This window comes from Ammodytes marinus, assembly GCF_949987685.1.
Source record: "Ammodytes marinus genome assembly, chromosome: 12".
Taxonomy (NCBI): Eukaryota; Metazoa; Chordata; class Actinopteri; order Uranoscopiformes; family Ammodytidae; genus Ammodytes; species Ammodytes marinus.
In genome coordinates this window covers 3,739,945-3,763,144 of record NC_137216.1, presented here as the reverse complement: position 1 = coordinate 3,763,144, position 23,200 = coordinate 3,739,945, and the positions used below count along the sequence as shown (strand labels likewise).

The 23,200-nt window shown below is 41.3% G+C and overlaps 1 protein-coding gene across 1 annotated transcript in view; it reads left to right on the top strand.

The window, feature by feature from the left end:
* Positions 1–19,715, top strand: part of LOC307258507 (fibronectin-like) — a 42,024-nt gene extending 22,309 nt beyond the window's left edge. The window contains exons 19-49 of the mRNA XM_080038065.1: positions 503–781; positions 1,142–1,405; positions 1,697–1,791; positions 2,281–2,449; positions 2,600–2,686; positions 2,969–3,160; positions 3,976–4,248; positions 5,047–5,161; positions 5,310–5,386; positions 5,471–5,560; positions 5,959–6,225; positions 6,691–6,807; positions 7,287–7,451; positions 7,789–7,944; positions 8,081–8,194; positions 8,308–8,577; positions 9,819–10,030; positions 10,715–10,802; positions 11,099–11,284; positions 11,437–11,526; positions 11,920–12,111; positions 12,221–12,310; positions 12,975–13,083; positions 13,440–13,659; positions 14,737–14,904; positions 15,288–15,426; positions 15,678–15,845; positions 16,852–16,977; positions 17,231–17,337; positions 17,624–17,743; positions 18,237–19,715. Of these exons, the coding sequence (XP_079894191.1) occupies positions 503–781; positions 1,142–1,405; positions 1,697–1,791; positions 2,281–2,449; positions 2,600–2,686; positions 2,969–3,160; positions 3,976–4,248; positions 5,047–5,161; positions 5,310–5,386; positions 5,471–5,560; positions 5,959–6,225; positions 6,691–6,807; positions 7,287–7,451; positions 7,789–7,944; positions 8,081–8,194; positions 8,308–8,577; positions 9,819–10,030; positions 10,715–10,802; positions 11,099–11,284; positions 11,437–11,526; positions 11,920–12,111; positions 12,221–12,310; positions 12,975–13,083; positions 13,440–13,659; positions 14,737–14,904; positions 15,288–15,426; positions 15,678–15,845; positions 16,852–16,977; positions 17,231–17,337; positions 17,624–17,743; positions 18,237–18,305 (4,814 nt within the window). The 3' untranslated portion in view covers positions 18,306–19,715. The remainder of the gene's footprint in view (positions 1–502; positions 782–1,141; positions 1,406–1,696; positions 1,792–2,280; positions 2,450–2,599; positions 2,687–2,968; positions 3,161–3,975; positions 4,249–5,046; positions 5,162–5,309; positions 5,387–5,470; positions 5,561–5,958; positions 6,226–6,690; positions 6,808–7,286; positions 7,452–7,788; positions 7,945–8,080; positions 8,195–8,307; positions 8,578–9,818; positions 10,031–10,714; positions 10,803–11,098; positions 11,285–11,436; positions 11,527–11,919; positions 12,112–12,220; positions 12,311–12,974; positions 13,084–13,439; positions 13,660–14,736; positions 14,905–15,287; positions 15,427–15,677; positions 15,846–16,851; positions 16,978–17,230; positions 17,338–17,623; positions 17,744–18,236) is intronic.
* The last annotated feature ends 3,485 nt before the right edge of the window (positions 19,716–23,200 follow it).

Genomic DNA, 23,200 nt, shown 5'->3' with positions numbered 1-23,200 from the left:
ATTTTGCAATATGCTCCGAGGACGTGGAACTATTTTATACTGTATTCGTATTTGATTTCCACATATTTTCCCTTGTTTATCAGTGTGACCCTGTGCAGTTTTTGTATTGTACATTCTAATTGTTTTAAGGCAGTAAGATGCATACAATGATCTGTTAATTAGTGGAGGACTTAAGATGGACCTTGTGTGTATCCGTGCACCAAACATAGTGTCTAAACAACATGCTCTTATCTAAGCTTATGCTTTTGTGGCAATTATGGGTCATTCCCGTATGAATTAAAAATGTTCTCAATGCATTCACCAACTATATTTCTGGGAAAGACATTAATGCAAAGCCTTGTGGGTAACCATGCACACTGTATTCCAACTTTTGATTCCTAAATTCTTGTACTTCTAGGCTCCACCAAAGAAAAGTGTGAAGCAGTTTTGTCCCAACTTATCAATGGTGCAGTTGGAACTCCTGGAACCTTCTTAATAACGTTGTCTCTGTCCCCATCCACAGAGGAAGTCATCTCTCCTAAGGACCTGCAGTTCTTTGAGGTGTCAGACAAGAAGATAGTTCTGACCTGGACGGGGCCAGCCACAGGGGTGTCAGGTTACCGCGTCAGCTTCCTCCCCGTTGAAGAGTCTTCTTCTCCTCAGAGGGAGATGACTCTGCCCGTCAGTCAGAACTCATACATGGAGGTGACTCACCTACTGCCCGGAACACTGTACCGCTTCCACATCTACACCATTCACAACGGAGAGGAGAGCTTACCACTCATCGGGGAGCAAACTACCAGTGAGTGTGACGGATGGCCCTCAATCACCCACAAGTCTATTTCTGAAATTTGATTTTCATACTGAAGTTAAATGAATTGAAAGCAGCAGCAACTGTGTGGATGGTTTCTGTACTGTATAATACATTTCATTCTTACATAATGAGTTAAAACATTGGGCTTTTTAAAACCTTAATGTTCCCCCTCTTTTTTTTTGTTTAATTTATTTATTGGGTTTTTAATTTTGTGGAACAACAAAAACGCATATAATCAAAATACAACATACAAAACATAATAAGCTTTCATACAAAAATGTGTACAAATAAATGTTCCCCCTCTTTTGATGGTGTCTAACGGATTTCATTGACATGTCTCTTTCTCAGAGCCAGACGCTCCCACAGATATCCATTTCTCCAATGTAACTGAGGACAGTGCTGTGATATTGTGGTTTGCCCCCCGTGCCAAAATCTCTGGCTACCGTCTCTTCCTCACCGTCGAGGGCTCTAACCCGAAACAACTGCGCCTTCCCGGCCGCCTCTCCCAGTACACCATCCTCAACCTGAAGCCTGATACCAAGTACACCGCTACGCTACACGCAGAGCAAGAGAACACACTGAGTGAAGGAGAGACCGCTGTCTTCACCACTAGTGAGTGTAATAGAGTGTAAAGCAACACAGTGTATGTGCATAGGCTCAATGAAATGGCTGTCAGAGAGTTGAGTAGAAAGATGAAAGCAGATATTTTAATAAATGTATCTTGGATAAACGACTTGAGAAGATGAACCATGCCATGTTCAAAGTGCTCCTAAATGAGTATGCATGTGCTCTTGTGCAAATGTACACGCTGGTATATGTATAATATATATATAAGAATATCTTCTTGAATGCCATGACACAGAAACTGATCAAAACCCACCTCTGCTCTCTGTGTGTTTGTAGCCCCAGCAATGGGCAACGCTCCTCATTTCAGCACTGATGTGACAGACACCTCCATTATAATCTCCTGGACTCCAGTTCCTCACATTGGATACAAGGTATTCTCACTGCTAGCACACAGCGAAACATATAGAAGTGATTTTATATCATACATACAACATACATATTCTTCAATCTGACCATGTTTTCCAATCTGTCCTCATTAAAATCAGCAACTGGATTGTGTAATCATGTTGAGATGCATACTAGTTCCGTCTTTTCACTGTGAAACGCATCCTCCAGTTACTCTTGGTTTAGTGGAGGCCCCTTTGGAGTTACATAGCGTGTGAACTAACAAATCAGGCATAAACCGAATTGGTCAGAGTATGTCACACCAGAGATGACACACACACACACACACACACACACACACACACACACACACACACACACACACACACACACACACACACTGAGAAATGTCCTGCTTGGCTTCCATGTCCTTGGGAAAACATTGACCCCTGACCTTCACCACCGGTAGCCCAAACTCATCTCCCTCTCTCTCCCCATGCTCCGTCCCTCTAACTGTGTCTACATTTATCTTCCAGTTGACGGTTCGTCCCAGTCAGGGCGGAGAAGCCCCCAGAGACGTCACCTCTGGCTCGGGGAGTATTTATGTGTCTGGCCTGACCCCAGGAGTGGAGTACACCTACAGCGTCCAGCCAGTCATCAACGGCCATGAGCAGGGAACCCCCATCTCCCGCCGTGTCGTCACACGTAAGGAGAAAACCAACTAATATTGACTCTGCCACCATTTTAACTGAACTGCTGTTTTTCCTTGATCCATCAATGTCTTTCTTTGAATCTACTTTTTTAGCCTTATTCATTTCCACCTCTTATTGTCGTCTTTTTCTTATTTGACTTCAGCTCTGTCTCCTCCCACCGACCTGAACCTGGAGTCTAACCCAGGCACTGGAGACCTCACCGTGCAATGGAACGGGGCCGGTGTACCAGGTAACCACACACACACAGTCACACACACGCACACACTCAAACTCAGAAAACCGATTCACGGCAGGCAGACTGGAACATCCACCATCGTTCACATTACCACTATTAATAAAACACTAATATTATTCTCTTTTTTTGTCTTCTAAAGAAACTCTGTAGAACTTTGCGAGTCAGATTGAGTTGAACATCTTTGACGTGGCATTTTAAATAATGTAATGGAACACATTCCTCATGGATACATTCTCTCCTGTTATAAACCTTGGTTCTTTTCTTTCTCCCTCCCAGACATCACTGGCTACAGAGTGACATGCACACCCACCAACGGGCAGCAAGGGAACAGTGTGGAGGAGTTTGTGGAGGCGGGGGAGAACTCCTGCACCCTGGACAACCTCAGTCCTGGAGTGGAGTACAATGTCAGCGTTGTCACTGTTAAAGATGACATGGAGAGCACTCCTATATCAACCATCATTACACCAGGTGAGAGAGAGGGCCACTCATAGGGGTTTGAGACTATGGTGTATGTGTGTGTGTATTCAACCTGAGAGGGCCAAATCAACCATCATTTGTTAGTGAAAACGTTTGTGTTGATAGGTAAGAAGGAACTTTTTCTCACAGAATCTTCTTTTAAATGAACATATTATGTTGAAAGTTAATAAATAACACAAAAGCTTTCAATGTTTAACCGATATGTGTTTTACTATGTTCGCACTGCTCCTTTAACTAAGTTAAACACTTTACAATAAGGATACATTAATTAACTGTTGGTTAATAAACAGTGTCACAGTTAGGCATGCTTATTAAGCATAAACCTACTGTTAATGATAAGTTATTAACGGTTAATTAATGCTTGGTTAAGCATTAACTATGCTTAGTCAACTAATCATGTTTAGGCTTAAACGGCATTAGCTAAGCAGTTGACGCTTAGTTCATGCTTATTAAGCATGAACTAAGTATTAACTTAGTTAATTAATGTACCCTTATTGTAAGTGTCACCAATTCTTACATTGATACACTTCGTTGAATAACCGTCAAAACCTTACTAGAGTGTAACCTATACTAGGGAAAGCATTCATTCTTCCATTGGTGTGATATGTTGAATATCTCACCAAAATGGAAGTAAACTATTTATCCTTGCTTGCTTTAACCGCTGCTCCTATGTTTTGTCTGTCGATTTCCTCTCTCTGGCACTCGTGTCCAACTCCTTCTTTTTTTCCTCCGCCTCTTGCATGTTTGTTTGTTGTTGTCCTCTTTTCTTTTCTCTTTTTTCCCTTTCCCTCTCTCCACCTACCCAGACGTTCCACAGCTGACAGACCTGACCTTCAAAGACGTGAGTGACACCTCCATCGGCCTGCGCTGGTCCCCCCTCAACAGCACGTCCGTCACTGGTTACCGGATCACTGTGGTGGCAGCTGGCGAGAGCGTGCCCATCTTTGAAGACTTTGTCCTGCCCACCACCGGCCACTACACCGTCTACGGCCTGGAGCCCGGCATCGACTATGACATCAGCGTGATCACCGTGACGGAGAACGGAGAGAGCGAGCCCAACACATTCACTCAGCAGACCTGTACGTTCCATGCTTGATTTACTTTTCTGCTAATATCACCAACGGACAATACAAGCCTTTTCTTGTTCAAAGAGCCATTGGGTTATAAATAAGAACGCCAGATTTTGAGCTTCCCGCGAGGGAGTCACAAATTACTGTGTGTGTGTGTGTGTGTGTGTGTGTGTGTGTGTGTGTGTGTGTGTGTGTGTGTGTGTGTGTGTGTGTGTGTGTGTGTGTGTGTGTGTGTGTGTGTGTGCGCCCCGAGTTATATAATGTAATAAGGTTCATATTAACCCTGAGACATGGCCCTTAAAGTTGCCTTTTAAGTTGCTGATGTAATTGCACCGCATGCTGTGTTGTTGTCAGTTTAATATTATCTGTTTGTGTGTGTGTGTGTGTGTGTGTGTGTGTGCATGTGTCTTTGTACGTGTGGACCATCTGGTTCCAGTTGAGGCTTTTTTTCTTTTTTATCATACTGAGGCTCATTTTGCCCCCCAATGCAAACACAGCTTGTTCTCTCACTTTTAAGATGTCGTAAAACAGCAGACATAGATTTACACTGACACACACATAAAACACAGACTTTTCCCCTTCAAAAGATAGTGGAGCGAATACTTTTCTCTTTTATTCATTTTATTATTTCATCTCTTTCTTCAGATATATTTTCTGCCCTTATTTGCCCCTACACCTTTTCATTGGATCGTTAGTTTGCAACCGTCTGACCACCTTTTTAACTTAACAAATACCAAATCTTATTTATCTGACATGGGCTTTTTGAATCCATTCTGAATGGCGCTGCTCTCTCTCTCTTTTGGATAGCTGTGCCAGCCCCTACCGGTCTGGGCTTTGGCAAGGTCGGGCCAGACAGTTTGGAAGTGACCTGGATCTCTCCATACGTCCCCAACACTGCTGACATCAACAGCTTCCTCATCAGGTATGGGAAGAAACCTTTACACTTACATTAAGTTCAGTTTTTTCTGATTCAGATGTTCTCTTGAATACACAGATTGTGGTACACCCAAATAAGAAAATAAGAAATAAATGACTGTTGAAATGATGTTTTTGCTCTGCTTATCATCCAGGTATCATCCCATCGACGATGAAGATGACAACACAGAAACCAGTGTAGGAGGCCAGAGTAACAACGTGGTGTTGAGGAGTAAGTTACAGCAGAAAACTAAGAATACACAACTATACACTGCCGACTGCATTTGTATTAACAGTGTTGTGTCTCTGTCCACAGACCTGCTGCCTAACACAGAGTATCTGGTGAGCGTGGTGTGTGTTTACGAGCAGAGAGAGAGCTCGCCGCTCGTCGGCACCCAGAAAACATGTAAGTTTCATCAGAAATGATATGGATTACTAAATATGATAGTTGACCAGAAAAATGCGTAGTTTGCATGCATAAGGCATAGGGACATACTTTTACTCATTTATTTCGTCATAACATTGTGCCTTGAACTTGCCTGTTGCTTGTATATCCGTCACATCCCTGGTTATCTTCACTCGAAGCTCAGTCGATGTGACATCACTTCCCCTGCACAGCAGCGGATTGTGGGTCAGAATCGCCAAAAAAGCATGCTGAAAAATGAGCTTGTTGTTCAGGGAAAATATGCTATATATTTAGATTCTGAGGTGATATTTAAACAAAAAAACAGTTATAAATGAAAGGTTTTGTTTTCCGGGGACCCTCAAACATCCTTTTCTTATTACCTCCCACTCCTCTCCCAGCTATGGATTCACCAGTCGGCCTGCGTTTCTCTGAGATCTACACCAGCTCCTTCACCATCCACTGGCTGGCTCCCCAGAGCAGGATCAGCGGCTACAGACTGCGCTATCAGATGGTGAGCGGGGGCCGCACCAAGGACGAGAGGCTGCCCCCCTCCAGGAACCACTTCACCCTGACAGGACTGACCGCAGACACAGAGTACCTGGTCAGCATCTACGCAGTCAGCGGGACACAGGAGAGCCTGCCGCTTAATGGCAAACAGAAGACAAGTAAATACTGATTAATACATGATTTGATACAATAAATGATTTAATAATAATAATAAATGTTATTTAAAGATGTATTTCATGACTCTCAAGGACACTGTACAGTCAGATAAATGTACAGTACAATCAATTGAATTAAAAACAGTTCAAATAAAGTGGGCAATGGATGAATGTGATATGGTGAAATGGGAAGGGAAGATCAGGAGGGGTATGCAAAGTTGGAAAAGGTGAGTTTTGAGTTTAGATTTGAGCAAGGCTATGGAGTCAGTGTTGTGGCTGTTGGGGGGTAGTACACCATAAACATAGATTTATCCACCATGTTAATATTACCATGTTGAGTTTTTATTTATCACTGTCTCTATCTCTCTCTGTCCCCGTCTCTCTCTCTCCCTGTCTCTGTCTCTCTCTCTCCCTCTCTCTCTCTCCCTGTCTCTCCCTCTGTCTCTCTCTCTCTCTCTCTCTCTCCAGTCTCTGATGCTCCCACTGACCTGGAAGTGCTAGACTCCAGTCCCACCAGCATCACTGTGCGTTGGGATGCCCCCCCTGTCACTGTGCGCTACTACAGGATCACTCACGGAGAGTCTGGTGAGATAGTAAACAATGGCTTAAGATATTGATTTGATTTGATCAATGCTGAATGTATGTATTTTTAGCTGAATGAAGAAAACCCCAATTACATAGTATTTTCCATTTCCTGTAAAGATACCTGTCAATGTGCCTGCATTCTAAATGGCATACTCTTTCTTTTGACTATTCTACATACTATAGTTGACCAAAAAATGCATAGTTTGCATGCAGAAGGCATAGGGACATACTTTTACTTATTTATTTCGTCATAACATTGTGCCTTGAACTTGCCTGTTAGTGTGGAAATTAGCATGGCTGTAGTTTTCAGCATGCTGCATTCGACCACATGTATATGCACATCCTAAATCTGTTCATACTATTCTAAATATCAGGGAAGGATGGGGATTGGAATTTAGCTTGTATCTGTTTCATTGGGTTGTTGATTATTCAAAGTATTCATTTCTCTGACACTTATCTCATTGTCATTGTCTACCCAGGAGGTCACAGTAACCCTAAGGAGTTCACAGTGCCGGGCTCTCAGTCCACTGCCACCATCAATAACCTGAGGCCTGGTACCGACTACACTGTGACTGTCTACGCTGTGACTGGTAGAGGAGACAGCCCCGCATCCAGCACCCCAATCTATGTCATGCATAGGACAGGTACATTCACACACACACACACACACGCACGCACACACAGACACTTGAGACACACACACACACACACACACACAGACACTTGAGACACACACACACACACACACACACACACACACAGACACCTGAGACACACACACACACACACACACACACACACACACACACACACACACACAGGTACACACACACACACACACACACACACACACACACAAACACAAACACACACTCCCTGTGGCAAAAACACATTCCCCCATTTTTTGTGACAATCCTGCCTTCCTTTATTTTCCACTCAAAACCCTCTCCTCTTTCATCTCTCCATCCTCCTCTCCTATAGGCGTAGACTCTCCCACTGAAATGAAGTTGATGGACGTGCAAGACAACAGTGTCACAGTGAGGTGGAGCCCTGCCCAGGGCCCCATCCAGGGATACAGGGTGACTGGGGTCCCCAAAAACGGACAGGGGCCGTCTTTCACTGAAGTGGTGGCTCCAGGTAGGTGTCTGACCACATTTTCCAATACCTAGTGTTTTGTCAGAATTTAAGGTTTGAATAGCTATGCACTTTTAATCTGCACAGTATAGGAACTCTTATTGATGTTATGTCAATCTTTTCTTTCTCTTTTTTTCAGACCAGACCGAGTTTACTTTCGCTGGACTGATGCCCACAGTAGAGTATGTGTTGAGTGTGTATGCTCTGGGGCAAGATGGAGAGAGCTCTCCAGTGGTGGTGAATGCTTTAACAAGTAAGGGTTTACATTTCCAGATATGTGTACATAATATGAAATATGGTTTGCCACACTTTTTCACAAATTGAAAAAAACAAACAATCTCCTCAACATCTCCCCTTTACTTGTAGATTTAGACCATCCCAAGGACCTGTCCTTCTCAGACATTGACTCCACCTCACTGAAGATCACGTGGGACAGCCCTGATGGAATAGTGACGTCCTACAGAGTCCTGTATTCAAGTTCAGAGGAGGGGGAGAGAGAGCTGCGCCCTGCCCCTCGAGGAGATGCCGAGTCCACTGTTATCTACGGTCTGCAGCCCGGCACTGAATACACTGTGAAGGTCATCGCCCTGCATGACGGCACAGCCAGCACAGCACTGGTTGGGACACAAGCTACAGGTATGAACGGAGAGGACTTCTAGATGATTTGAAAGAAAAAGTTTAAACCCACCCTGAAGGTTTATTTTTGAGGGCATTGTTTATCCCACGCCCCTTCACTTCCAGCCTAACTAAGAGATACATCCACCTGTGATAGGTCCACCCCCAGATAGCCCTGTCAGTTAGATTCAGGGCCAGTCAGAGCAGAGTAGGCATTTTGGAAGGCTTAAAGAGATATGCTCTAAAACGGAGCGTTTCAGACAGAGGCTGAAAAGAGGAGATTTAGAAATGGCACCGAGAGGAATATAAAGTACACTATACCATGAAATCAGTTTTTCTAGTAGAAACCCACATTTCCATTTTGAACCTGAATGTGAGCATAATATGTGACCTTTAAACGTCTAAAAATTAGGGCTGTCAAACGATTAAAAAAATTAATCTAATTAATTACAGGCTCTGTGATTAATTAATCTAAATTAATCGCATACTTATATGACACTTTTATACCTGTTTGTAAACAGCTGTATAGCCTACTACTGTTTGTTTCTCTGTCTCTCTCTCTCTCTCTCGCGCGCGCGCTCGCTCGCTCTCCGTCTCTCGTAACTTCTGTCTCCTCCCCTCAGCCAGCTTTATACATGAACTAGCGCCAAATTTTCTCAAAAAAACAAGCAGACAAATGACGACTTTCCATCTCCCACAACAGACAGCGCTGCACTGCCACCATTTCGTAGCCTACTCATAGGCAAAAATATTGACACACACACACACACTCGTTTAAGTGCGAGACAGCTAGCAAACAAAATTGGAGGAAGATTGAGAGATAGGCCTACTGTTTTGAACCTATAGCCTACATTGTTGCACCCACTAAATCAATAATGCACGGACACTGCGGAGAATTAAGTAAGATGTCTTCCTACCTTCATGTTTATTTGCCGAAGCATCCCATAAACCGTCCATAGAGCCCTCGAGTCGGCCCCTTTCCCCTGCTTCACTCTTTACATTTCTCCCTTCTACCCGCGCGCCCGGCCCGGCAACATGGACATGTAAAAGCTACAGGTGCAGCTCTGCACCACTTTTGCACCGGATCAAAGGGCATTATAGAAGTGCGATTAATCTGCGTTAATTTTTTTAATCGCGTTAATTTTTCTGTGATTAATTAATCGAAATTAACGCGTTAATTTGACAGCCCTACTAAAAACCCATTATTCTGCATATCCCTCTAACCTTTTCTCTCCCTTTTTTAATTTTTTTCCCTCTTCCAGCCATCTCACCCCCCACCAACCTGCGCTTCTCCCAGGTGGGCCCCACCTCCTTCACTATGCACTGGGCCGTGGCGGGTCAGGAGAACAGGCTGACTGGCCTCACGGGGCTCACAGGCTACCGTGTGGTCGTCAACCCAAAGAACAAGAGCGGCCCCACCAAGGAGATCAACCTGGCCCCAGACACCACACAGGCACACATCTCTGGACTCATGGTGAGTTTGGCTCTGTGAGCGTCAATGAATGACACTAGTTTGTTTTTGTCTCCTGGAGAAAGTGACTGTGTTTTAACTACTAGAACATGGATGAATGCTTTTGCTTTGCCTCACTTGCTTTTAACAACTACTTCACAAATGTTCCTTGTGCGTGTCTTTTCAGTAAGATTGTGATGTTTCTGCAAAGCCTGACCTCTGCTTTAACAGCAAATGTCTCAAGATTGATGTTGTTCCTTTCAGATACCCACTGCTTTAGTTTATTTATTTTTCTTATACTATAAACATTGTATTGCAAAGTTGTCAATTGCAGTGAACACTGTCCTTCTTGGATTTGAATGACCTTGCAACAAAAGCATAACAAAGAAGAGTTGTACACAGTGTATGCATGGCTTGATTTGTGATACACTGCAGGTATTAGCAAGTTGATTCTTATGCCCCAGAGAAAATAATTCCATGCTTTTGTCAATGCAAAAAAAAATTCTTAAACACTTAGAGACATACCCAATTGCAAATAATGACTCGTAGACAATAGTTAATGCAGAGGTATACTCATGCCTCTGGGTGCACATGCATTAACATGCATTGACGGTTATAATGTTGCTGTACCCAGTAAACCTAGACTTAGCACCTTAGAGGCTGCTAAACACAGAGTTTTTTTTCTCTTTTTTCTCCATCCCTCTTTAGGTTGCAACTACCTATGAAGTCCTTGTCTATGCCTTGAAAAACTCTCTGACCAGCAGACCAGTCCAAGGAGTGGTGGACACTGTGGAGAGTGAGTCTCATCCTATTCCAAATCCTGATGAATGAATGCATTGTTTGCATTGTTATGCCTTCTTGTTACAGTAATGCTATTAGGGATATTGATTATTGAAAAAGCCACTTGTGTTAAACCCATCATTTAATTTTTTTAAATGTTATCTCACTTCTTGTTTTGTTTTTTCCCATTCTTACATGTCTCTCTCTCTCTCCCTCCCTCCCTCCCTACCTCCCTCCCTCCCACCCTTCCTCCCCCTCTCTCTCTCTCTCTCTCTCTCTCTCCCTCCCTCCCTCCCTCTCATCCACCTCCAGGTATCAGCCCCCCTCGTCGTGTGCGTATCTCTGACGTTAACGACTCCTCCATCCACCTGACCTGGCGCTCCAAGACTGAAACCATCTCTGGCTTCCTGGTTGAGGTCACACCCACCTCCTCCACCACAGGCTACACACCCATTCAGAAGACCATCGGCGGGGACTCACGCTCCTACACCATTACAGGTACATAGCCTACTGTAGATATGAGAATCTACTAACTAGCATGACGTGGGAACTCACAGCTCTACAAATAAATTGCATTTAATATTATTCAATCATATCTTTAGTATTACTACGCAGTCCCTCACTAACCCATCACTGTGTCTGCACCTAAGGTCTGGAGCCAGGCACCAATTACAAGATCAACATCTATACACTGAAAGGGAATGGACGCAGTACACCTCTCACACTCACTGCCAGCACAGGTAACATCTTAATCTCCATCCTACAGTGTCAGCAAAGAGTGGTCCATCGCCTTGAGTGTGATATGTTATATCTTTGCAGGGATGGGAAGACAAAATAGATCAAAGTATGTGTATATAGAGAGTTATATTGGTAACAAAGCATTTAGTCAGGAAAATGAAGTTGTTTGTATTTTCATATTCAGATTCACTGTAATTTGTAGTCAACTTCCTTTTAGTTGTCAGTTGGGTTACTCTTACATAAACTCATCAAAAGATAAGCAAACCAGTGTTTAGGTAAGTTGCAGATGTTACGCTTCAGTATCTAGTAAATAAATAGTATCAGATTGTTAGCTGCTGTATAACAAATAAACAACGTGATTGAGTTTATGAGTGCTATGACTGTCTCTCTTTCAGCCAAACCAGTGCTCATCCCACCCACCAATATCCGCTTCACATCCCTGAACCCCACCAGCATCTCTTTCACCTGGGAGCCGTCACGCAGCCCGGGGGTCACTGGATACTATGTCACCTATGAGGAGGCCGGGGGTCTGCCTCGAGAAGTCATCCCCAGACCCCATGCAGGACAGAGCTACACCATTATCAATGGTGAGTGGGGAGCATGGGATTTACTGTACACAGACGTCTAGAAAAATGCATGCACTAGCACTGATGAAAAAGATTAGACTGTTTATGTATTTGTTGTGTTTGGTTATAGGTCTGAAACCAGGAACAGAGTATGTCATTAAGATTGTGGCCCTGCAGAACGCTTTAAGAAGCACCTCTCTGGTGGGCAAAGCCAGAACACGTAAGTACATTAACGTTGACTTCTTTTCTTTATTATATGGTAGTTTGTATTGTGACAATGTCAAAAGGCAAGTGTCTTCTTCTCCATGAAATTTAAAGCTGAATCCCTATCAACTTTTCAACCTAAATTGTGATATTTTGAAGGCATGCCATACTGCTGGTGCTGTGGAATACTAAAACTGGCTCCCATTTAGTACCCACTGTGCCAACACTTTCACTAGGCAATGTAATCTCATCTGTTGTATTTATTTGTCATGATGCTTGTAATGAAGAATATGTCCCTTACAAAGATATTTTCCGTCTTTTATTCTTTCTCTCTTTTAATCTGGGCTATTGGAAATTGCAAAGATATTTGGAACTGTACTTTGCTGCCCTCTGCTGGCTCTTCCCTATAGCTCCTGCTAAAGTAGAATTACAACATAGCGCCCATGCTGTTGATTGTCATTTATATTCTTCATCATTCAACATGGGCTGCCGCTAACTACTGCTATCCAAAGCCACACGCTATCCATGTTTTATAATAGCGTTGCCATTGCCAGTTAAACACTACTCTTTAACCCATTTAGAGCAAAGCTGTGTTTTAACTGCTAGAACATTCAGCTATTGGATGAATGCGTTTGCTTTGCCTCACTTGCTTCTAACAACTATGTCTCTTGTCCAATCAGAGCCTGCCACAGATCATCACCTATTGGTCCCTGAGCTGCCCCAGCTTCCTGTCCCTCACAGACCCAGCACTGACATCCTGGACGTTCCAGAGTCCTTCGGTGACAAGATGTAAGAACATGAACTATACAGAAATGATTCATCTTTTTCAATCAACTTTGCCTTTATTTTAACAGTATATCTCTTCTTTTTTTTTGTATATCGTTAGCCTCATAACATAATTGCCTAAATCATATTTACTCTTAAATGTATACTTTATAACCCTTAAAATATGACTTATAATTATGCTATTAGGCTAACGAAAAGTAGATGTATAGTAGAGTAGATGTAGAATAGAGTAGATGTAGAATAAAAGTAGAGTAAATATGATTTAGGCAATTATGCTATGAGGCTAACGATATACTCTTTCCTATTTGCATCTGTTGTTCTTATTATTCCCTCACCCCTCTCTCTCTTTTTGTGTCCAGTTTTGACACCAACCAAGTTCATTTTTCCGGTACCAGTGGCCAGAACCAACCGGGCCAGCAGGGCCAGCACATCTACACAGAGTACCAGAGCCTAGGCCCCAATAACGGACTCAGTGGCCCCTACGGTGGACCCAAAGAGGGCCAGAGACCCATCCTCAGAGAACCACTGGTCTATATACCTGTAGCAGGCCCTGATGGAAACAGAGTACCCTTGGTCAAGGTGTGTGACACTTAACATTTTGTGTTGAAGTCATCCTTTAGGCCTTTCACACCAAAATGAACCAAGAGTCAGTTCCAGGCTGGTGTTGGGGTCAGTTCAAAACTGGTTACAGCCTTATCCCAGTTATGAACCGGTTGGTTTCACATCGACCGGAGACAGCCATGGAGCCGGCAAGAGAGCAACGTCATGACGTCACTGTAAACGTGTGTGTACGTCACCCGACGCCGCTGCTCTTGTGGCTAACGCTAAAGCTACCGCTAGCTTTAAGCACAACAACAGCGGCGAATACGTCTTATTTTTACACTTGTTGGCTCTCGCTTTGCTTTCTTAAGCAAACAGGACCCATACAGCGTATTTTCGCCGGTCAATTTGATCGCTACGTTCGGTAATTATGTTATGTTTACGTCTCGTAGTAGCGGTGTTTTTAAATATGGCGGGCATGAGGTTTGAGTTGCTCTGGTTGGTCAGGATAATCCCTCCCCCAACCGTTCGCGCAAGCAGTTCTTATCAAACCCTGCTCAATCCTGGGGTATGAGTTCCCCCGGTTTTTACGGCCCGGAGCAGGCTCTCTGGCGGTGTGAAACCAAAACACTGGCTCTAACTCCGAACAAGCCCAGAACTAGCTCCGATTTTGCGGCGGTGTGAAAGGCCTACTTGTGATACTTTTTAATGGTGTGTGACACACTATGTTCAACCACTATATTTGAGGTTTGCCATAAGCTTCTGTGCAAGTAACTTAAACTGTTGAGAATCTTAATCACACAAATAAGATGGAAACAAATACTGAAAATTTCATATTCCTGCATGTCAATAGGTTTTGAAATGTTATATTATCCTGACAGAAGGATTGCATCTGACAACAACATTGGGTTTAAACCAAAAACTCATAAAACACGATAATTATTTTATATCGTTTCAAAATATAGAACTTGAATAAAAGCGAACCGGCTGTTGCATTACTCAAACATTAGCAGTTGGTCCTTTTTTAATATTCAACATGGAAGTCTTTATTTCACAGTTTGTGTATTTTTACAAACATCCTATTATCTCTATGCTGTGTGTTTTGATCCTGTGTAGGTTGGTGACGGTCCTCTGCCTGGTCTGGCTTATGGTTTCCCTGACAATGAGACAGAGTTCCCCCAGGAAGCACAGACCATCACAACCATCTCCTGGCAACCCATTCCCCAGACCTCAGAGTATGAAGTGTCCTGTAACCCCACAGACCTGGAGGAAAGCGGCTTCCAGGTATTAGTCAGGCCCCACACACATACATTTAAAAACATATATTTCAGACATATCAAAAAATAAATAAAAAAACAAAATTAAAAGCATGAAAATACAATAAACAAAAAATATGTTGATTATTTTACAAAAAGAAAAAAGAAAACAATTTACATATATTGATATGATATGCCTGAAAAGGAGTAGGAAGAAGTATGAACTTATTTAATCCTACCCCTTTTCCACAGCTCAAAACATTATATTTATTATATTAGCTTCTTGTATTCCTTATAATCTATATATATACAATATATCTATACAATTGGCGATACTATCCAGTATTGCCAAGTATTCACTGCAGGGCATGTAAGGAGGACTTGTTAACAGTCTGGTTTACCCCCACATAGATGCGGCTCCCTGGCTCATCTAACAGTGCCACACTGATTGGACTGACATCCGGAGCATCCTATAACGTGATAGTAGAGGCCATGAGGGGCGGGGCCAAAGAGAAGGTTTTGGAGGAACTCGTAACTGTTGGCAATGCTGGTACAGTGGTTCACAACACAATTAAGTTGTATAATGCTTTCCTGTGAAGAAAATACACAAATGCACAAAGGTCACTCAATTGTATACACATCTTACCATGAATATGAATTACATAGAGACACTTTGACCAATGTTCGTAACAATGTTTTAATATGAAGATTTTTATTTATACAACAGTTAAATCAATTGATGGATCATGTTGTGTCTATAAAACCAGATTAGTTCACTTTTTTCTCTCTTCCCTTCCATAGTTCCAGGTGACATCCCCAGTAATACCAACCGGGATGTGTGTTACGACACATTCACACAGACCTACCATGACGTGGGCTCCGAGTGGGAGCGCATGTCTGAGACAGGCTTCAAGCTGTGGTGCCACTGCATGGGGCTGGGCAGTGGCCATTTTAGGTGTGATTCATCCAGTGAGTGGCTTATTAACCTCCATCCCAGCATGCTTTGCAAAATCATCCAACAGCACACCATGGAATTACAAATCAAGTAATTCTATGTGACTTACTCAAAAGGAATTTATAAAAAGAATATACCGGTATAATGAACGAATGGATTTGTTGGAAGAAATTAATACTTTTTTAAACTATACTTATTATAAATTCCTCAGCTGCAGTTCAAACGCCATATAATTGTACAGCCTGTTCTATGTGCTGCAACACGCAGTGATTAAACGGCATGGGCAGCCTCGGCAATGATGAATATATCATTTGCTTCTTTTTTCTAATAGGCATAATGATAATTTCTTGTCTGCCCATGTTTGTCTCTCTGTTCTGCCTCTGTAAACTGTGGGAACATCACAGTTAGAGATCAGACAGCAGGACGCTAAAGCTAAGCTAACTGGCCAGCTTCACACTCTGTTATCTGTATTGTCCATAAAGCTAACACAACGGCAATACCAGAAACTGAGTTCCCCATCCGCCAGCCACAGGTCCAAAGTCATTTCACTGTCTTTGTGTCTATGTGTCTCCACTGGGATAATACATGCATTCAACTGGGAACCAGTTCAACTCACTTGAATGGATCTAAAGGATGAAATCACTTTTATTTCTTTGAAGTACAAATGTATTCTGCAAATGAAGATGTAGGCGTGTTTTGTGATTTATTGGTTGTTTTTAGTTGAGTTGTGAATTTAGCTGTGTGAAAATCAGCATCTTTAATACTGTGAATCTTCCCCTGCAGTGTAAAGAGGAACATTTTGAACATTACATATAACATTATATATATACTAACGTATATCCACTTCACTCTATTTCCATTCTCTCATTTCCCTCTACCCTTTGCCATTTGAATCTATCTCTGCCATTCTTATGCATGTCTCTTCTCCATCCTTTTACTCTCTCTCTCCATCTCCTTCTCCTTCTCCCTGTCTCTGTCTGTCTCTCTCTTTCTGTGTCTGTCTCTCTCTCCCTGCCTCAGAGTGGTGTCATGACAGTGGTAATAACTACCGCATCGGTGAGAAGTGGGATCGCCGTGCTGAGAACGGCCACATGATGAGCTGCACCTGCCTTGGCAATGGCAAGGGAGAGTTTAAATGTGAACCACGTGAGTATAGAGACTTGTACACACATACCAACACAAGTAGACATACTGTACACCCATTCAGACGTCAGGCTGTGAGACGGGTTGGTCCTGTTTAGTCAGGTATATTACGTGTCACAAAATAATTCACACTTACAGTACATTTAATTGTATCAAATTATATTTTCATTTCTCAAGCCCATTCATGTCTGTAATGAAAATAAATAAAAAATACATTCAAAAATGTGTTGATCTTTTGGTAACTCTCGTCCTCCAGATGAGTCAACATGTTATGACGATGGTAAAATGTACCAAGTGGGAAACCAGTGGCAGAAGGAATACCTTGGTGCCATCTGTACCTGTACCTGCTATGGAGGACAACAGGTGTGTGTGTGTGTGTGTGTGTGTGTGTGTGTGTGTGTGTGTGTGTGTGTGTGTGTGTGCATGCGTGCATGCCTGCATGTGTGTGTGTGTGTGTGTGTGTGGGATCATATGATAATATATTAGGATAAGGATAATGTTAAAAAGTACAGGTCCGTATATCTTTTGAATGTTTGTATGCCTGTATTCAGGTACGCAGCACAATCAGAAGTGCATTATGGAGTCTTTGTGATTGGACAGTATGTGTGTGTGTGTGTGCATTAACGTGCCCCCTCTCCCCCCTCTGTAGGGCTGGCGATGTGAGAACTGCAGAAGACCAGGAGGGCAGACTGATGTGGACGCTGACCTCCTTCAACCTGTTAGTTCAGATGTCTATGATCGCTACAGAGAAAACGCTCTCAAAACTCTGGTCAGTGTCACACTAGAAGTTTAACTACATCTTCCCTGTGTTCCAATCCCCATACTTCCCTGCTATGCCAGAATTTTTTTTTAGGACGTCCCAATACATGCACGTCAATTGTAGTATGCTGAAAATACATAAATGCCCCTCTAACTCCAATAGCATTTTGGAGCATTAGTCTTTCTTCTTGTCATTTCTCGACATAATGAAAAAAAATACTATCATCTCACATATATCAACACAATGACTGTGTAGAAGCTCTCATAACTTGAACAAACTTGAAGTAGTCACACAGTTCTCTCAAGTGTAGCATTACCCAAAGCGAAAATGTTGTATTTACTCACGTTTATTTTCCAATTAATCCCACTATAAAAGGATTTAGTATGCAATTCAACATATATTTGGTTTGATTTGGAACATATTGCTATAAATCTAGTCAAAACTAACACAACGCAACAATCTTCTCTTCTCTCTTTCCTACCCTTGAATCTCTACTATCCAGAACATCCAGTGTCCCATCGAATGTTTGAGGCCGGAGCTGCTTGCAGACGCTATCAGCCCCTCAAAATGAAAGAGAAGGAGGGGGAGCATGAGTAAAGGAGGATGAAGTGAGACCCATTACTGCCACTTCATGAAGGAAACCGCCTCCTGTTTTCATCCAAAAAAGACAATTTTCATCAGATCTGTGCCTTTAAAAAAAAGAAAAAGGTTTCCTTTCACCAAATTTAAGTGCCTTAACATGACTTTTCTACACCAACCTTTTGTGCCTTTTCAAAGATCCGTCCAACTTTCTTTGTTGGTTGAGATCCTTTCTCCTCTAGAAGACACAAGGATTACTTTACTGTCCGAGCACAAATCCTGCTGCTTTTATCACCCCAAACTTGCCTAACCCAAATTTACTGTTGACACACACACACACACACACACACACACACACACACACACACACACACACACACACACACACACACACACACACACACACACACACACACACACACACACACACACACACACACACACAGGCCAGGTTCAGTATTCTTGTGTGTTTTTTACCGTTGCATTGGGACTGTTTTTAATGATTTCAAAACATTCCATAACAGTTCGCTTCCATTGACGAAGACAAATCACACCACTAAAAGTGTCTCTGACTTTTTTATAACGATGTTCCCTGATTATAACCGTAGCCACATTTGTTGCATTTCCCATGATTTTGAGTATCACTGTGACTAATATATATTCAGACAACATTTAGGTTATGATAGAATGCATTTGCCGGGTTCCAAAACCAGTAGAGTGAATTTTTTTCCAAAGCCATACAGTATTTTACAGATGGCCCAGAGAGACATGACAGTCAGATTGTAAGTCAAATTGATGAGACAGTTTTTATAAACTTGAAAAAGCATTATTTGTAATAAAAGTTAGTGACAGTTGTAATAAAACGTGCAGTAAGGGTAAGAGTCCTGTCTCTCTGTGGCCAGTGTCCTGCTATTTTGATGAGCAGAGCAATAGGTCACTAAGATTTCTCTTTTGACTGGCAAGAAATTCAAAACCACAAACTTTCCTTTAAAAGATAAGCACTGCTGGCTTTAAGTTGGTATTTAAAAAATGTGGCCTTGCTATTAGTCCAGCAAAGGCTCCTGAAGACACCATGTAGATGTGATCTGAAATGTGGGTGCTATTTTAAAGTAGCCCTACATAAGGTATAGCGCCTACACCATTTTATAAAGCAAAAGCTGACTGACCAAAAGGTATTGGAAAATTCAAAATTATTTCCAAGTGAAATGCATTTTTAGTTACACAAATGTTTGTATTTTTTCATTAATTTCTTTAATTTATCCCTTTTTATTCAGGCATTTTGTTAAATGCTTTTTTTGGGGGGTGTACACTTTATTTTTGATTAACTTGTTTTTATATTGATGGTGCCAAAATCTGAACTACTGTGGACTGAATCTTTTTAATAAACTGAAAAAAACCCTAACCCACTCATGTCATTTATTGTTCCCAGGTTCCTTTTCCATAGATGATAGGGACTTAAATCCAGTATCATGACTCCAGGCACCAAAGGGTGGGGGCGTTGTAAGATATCTACTGTAAATGACCCCACGGTCAAATTCACTTTAGTATTGCAGTCTTCTATTTATTTATTTTGTATTGTTTGTGTACACACGGCTATTGTCAATTGAGCCCAGTGAAATACATGTGTTTAAGACAGTTAAGGTTGCATTTCATGTGTAATTGTGCAGAATTGATTTAGTAGTTCAAAGGGTTAAAAGATCATTTAATTTGAATTTATTTGAAGTTAAAATATGCTTAGGCTATTTAAGCTTGTCATGCAGTGTTACATATGGTAATATTTTGTTTTCTTTTTCCTTTTCAGTGTGGGTTCATAGTGTGTTTGCCACACGCATTATTTTGGAACTGCAACTTTTGCAATACAGATTTCTGAACCATCAGTTTGAGAGTCAGAGCATCATTCAACCGGAGATGCTACATCTACCATACCCCGCTATCAGAATGCATAGCGTTAAGTGTGACCTTGCTTCACGTCACAGGACTTAGCCTGTATGACTTTGAAGTTATCAATCTGAAAGTAGCCTATAGCCTACAGAACATATAGCTCAGCTCATGTGAAATAGTCAAGGGCTTTCATTTTGAAATTCCACTGCAGACAGTCCTCATGTTTTCTCAGTTTGGTAGTCTGCACTCTGGGGTGAAACCTTTTTCATATGTGGGTCATTCTTCAACTTGAGGCAATTTTGTGGCCCTGGCAGATATAATGAAAATAAAAGCACATTTCTTATTTTTAAAGTTTGTCACACTTAATTTACACTAAAATGACTTGTGGAAAAATAAATGGTAGGGGAGAACGGGGTAAGTAGGCACACTTTTTACTCTAGTGAGAATTGCTCATCACCTGAACATCTTTCAATAGCCATTCCTACATTAAATTGAAGCTTGAGGTGTTGGCTTGAAATGTGTACTCCTCACCTTTTCTATCTTATTGTAATAAAGAAGAAATTAATCATCAAAGACACCCTTACACATTGTGACACTATGGGGTTGTTTGTCACAATGTTATCTTAATGGGAATGATCCTAAAAAGAAGGCAAGAAAGTAGAACTAAATTTGAAAGTTTAATTGCATTGTCAAGTTGACAAATAGGCCTACATAACTTACTGTAGCCTTGGCAGCTGGTCTAGTTTGGGATGCACTGGGTTGTTTTGATTTTGTTGCCCTTTTTTCTTTTGCATGCTAGCTGCCTTTTCCTGCTCTATTCTTTCCTTCTCTGGGGTGTCAGTGAGGATACAGCTTGAGAATTTCTTTAGTTATTGGGTTCCTTTTCTGGCTGCAGCCTTGAGCTAACATGTGACAACCAACCCCCCAAAAAATGTGATGACCAACCCCAACTTGAATTTCTTGGTAGCATCAAGGCCAACAACCATCTGACAACTAAGTAGCTTGCTAACCACAATCTAAACTATAGTTTACCCTTCACACTTTGTAAGGGTAACAAGTGTTTTGTCATAAACCCATTGTGTAAAAGCCTAGAAGAATACTAAAAAAATACTGAGGAGCTAAATATTTTCAATTTGACATGAAAAACACTAACAGTCCTCTCACCTCAAATTCAGCAGTCTAACTCCAAGGAAGACTATGTAGGTGACCTCTGATCCCAATTCTGGATATTTACATACCACAATTTCACAGACAGCGCTTTCTGGTTCCGAGATATAACGATTGTGACAACCAACCCGTGTGACAAATTACCCCGTTCTCCCCTACACCAGTCAATATTTTTATTATACAAAACGTTGTGTTTTATATGTGGTTTTGGCTATATATCCTTTGTCCCCGGGTCCTTTAGACCTCGCAGAATAAGTTGGTTAGGCTTATTTTTTACCTCCCCATGAGAACTCAACTAGAATCTTCCCACTTTGAGAGGTTGGGTTGGTTGAAAGTAGATGATCGTGTATCTCAGATACAACTGTGTATGGGACATAGGATTTTAAATGGGGATGTTCCCAAATATTTTAGAAACTATTTTAATCGAGTAAGTGAAGTTCACACTCATTCCACTAGGGGTAGCACCACTGATTTTGTACCTAACATGGGAAAGGATTCCTTTTTTTATGCCGGTGCAGCAATTTGGAACAGGTGGGAGCACTCAAGTTGGTCGGGAGTTTGGGCAATTTTAAAAAGGCCCTAAAAATGGCTGAGACGTAATTAGGCTTGTCTTAGTGGTGGTCATTGTTGTCAGTGTATGTTTTGTGTATAGGGACCACAATGGAAATAAGCCTTCGGGCTTTTTTTGTTTTTATCCCTGGCTTTTTATGTATTTTAATGTAACAGAGTGCTGTTCTTGTTTTTATATATGAAGTGGTCGAATAAAATCAATGAATGTAAAGGTTGCTTAAATCAAGAATATGTTTATTGGTTGTCATTTCCAAACAACTCATATTTCCTTTAAATTATTAATTTATGAGAAAATAAACATGTTATGTTGTGCATTTTGAGTGTATTTAATGCTAACTCTAAAAAGGACATTTACAAGCCAGTATAAAAGCAGATAATTTATGAAATGTGACAAAATGTGATTTCCACAATAGTCGTTTCCATCACCTTTTTCATGTTTTGAAGGGCCAGTGATGGAAATGACTGTGATGGAAATGACAATGGTGTTGTTATGAATGGATTTAATTTGGCTTATATCACTGAAACATATGCATAAGAACTAAAACAGTTACAAAAACAAGTTATTAGCTTATTCATATACACATTATTCAACATTACTGTTTGTCACATGTCATTTCCGTCACATTCTGTCATTTCCATCACACAGTCAATACCATCACAGCACGTATTTTGAAGGAAAAATCACAAATAATAAACACAATAACATTATGTTTGTATTTATTCTTTAAAATTGTTCAGCTATTGATACAATTAAACTACTGATTTAGAAAAATCATGATTGTGCCATCTAAGAAATTGATTGAAAGAATTAAGTGGAATAGCTTTATGCAGATTTTCATCTTTACAATGGAAAAAATATTATCTTTAAAACCCAGAAAATAAATTAATTTAAAACATTTGGTCACATCTGGTTGCACAACTACATTAGATAGTTTGAAAATACAGGCTCAGTTTAGTTTAAAAGGGACATTTTTGAAGTGTGTTGGAAATGACGATTTCCTCTGATTGTTGGAACAAGATGGCTAAAATGATCTAATATTCAAATAATTTCATCACAGCCACTATCAGGAAATGTTTCTACACAAGATGGAGAACTACAACATATCACTACATTTCTAAAAATAATATGTTAGATTTCTAAAACTTTCAACACCAAAATTGCCTCAAGTTGAAAAATGACCCATGTAGGCTATCTTATTTAATAAGAAACAAGTATTCAAACAATTGAAATGACAAGCCGCGACCTTTTCAACCCCAAAAAATAGAGGC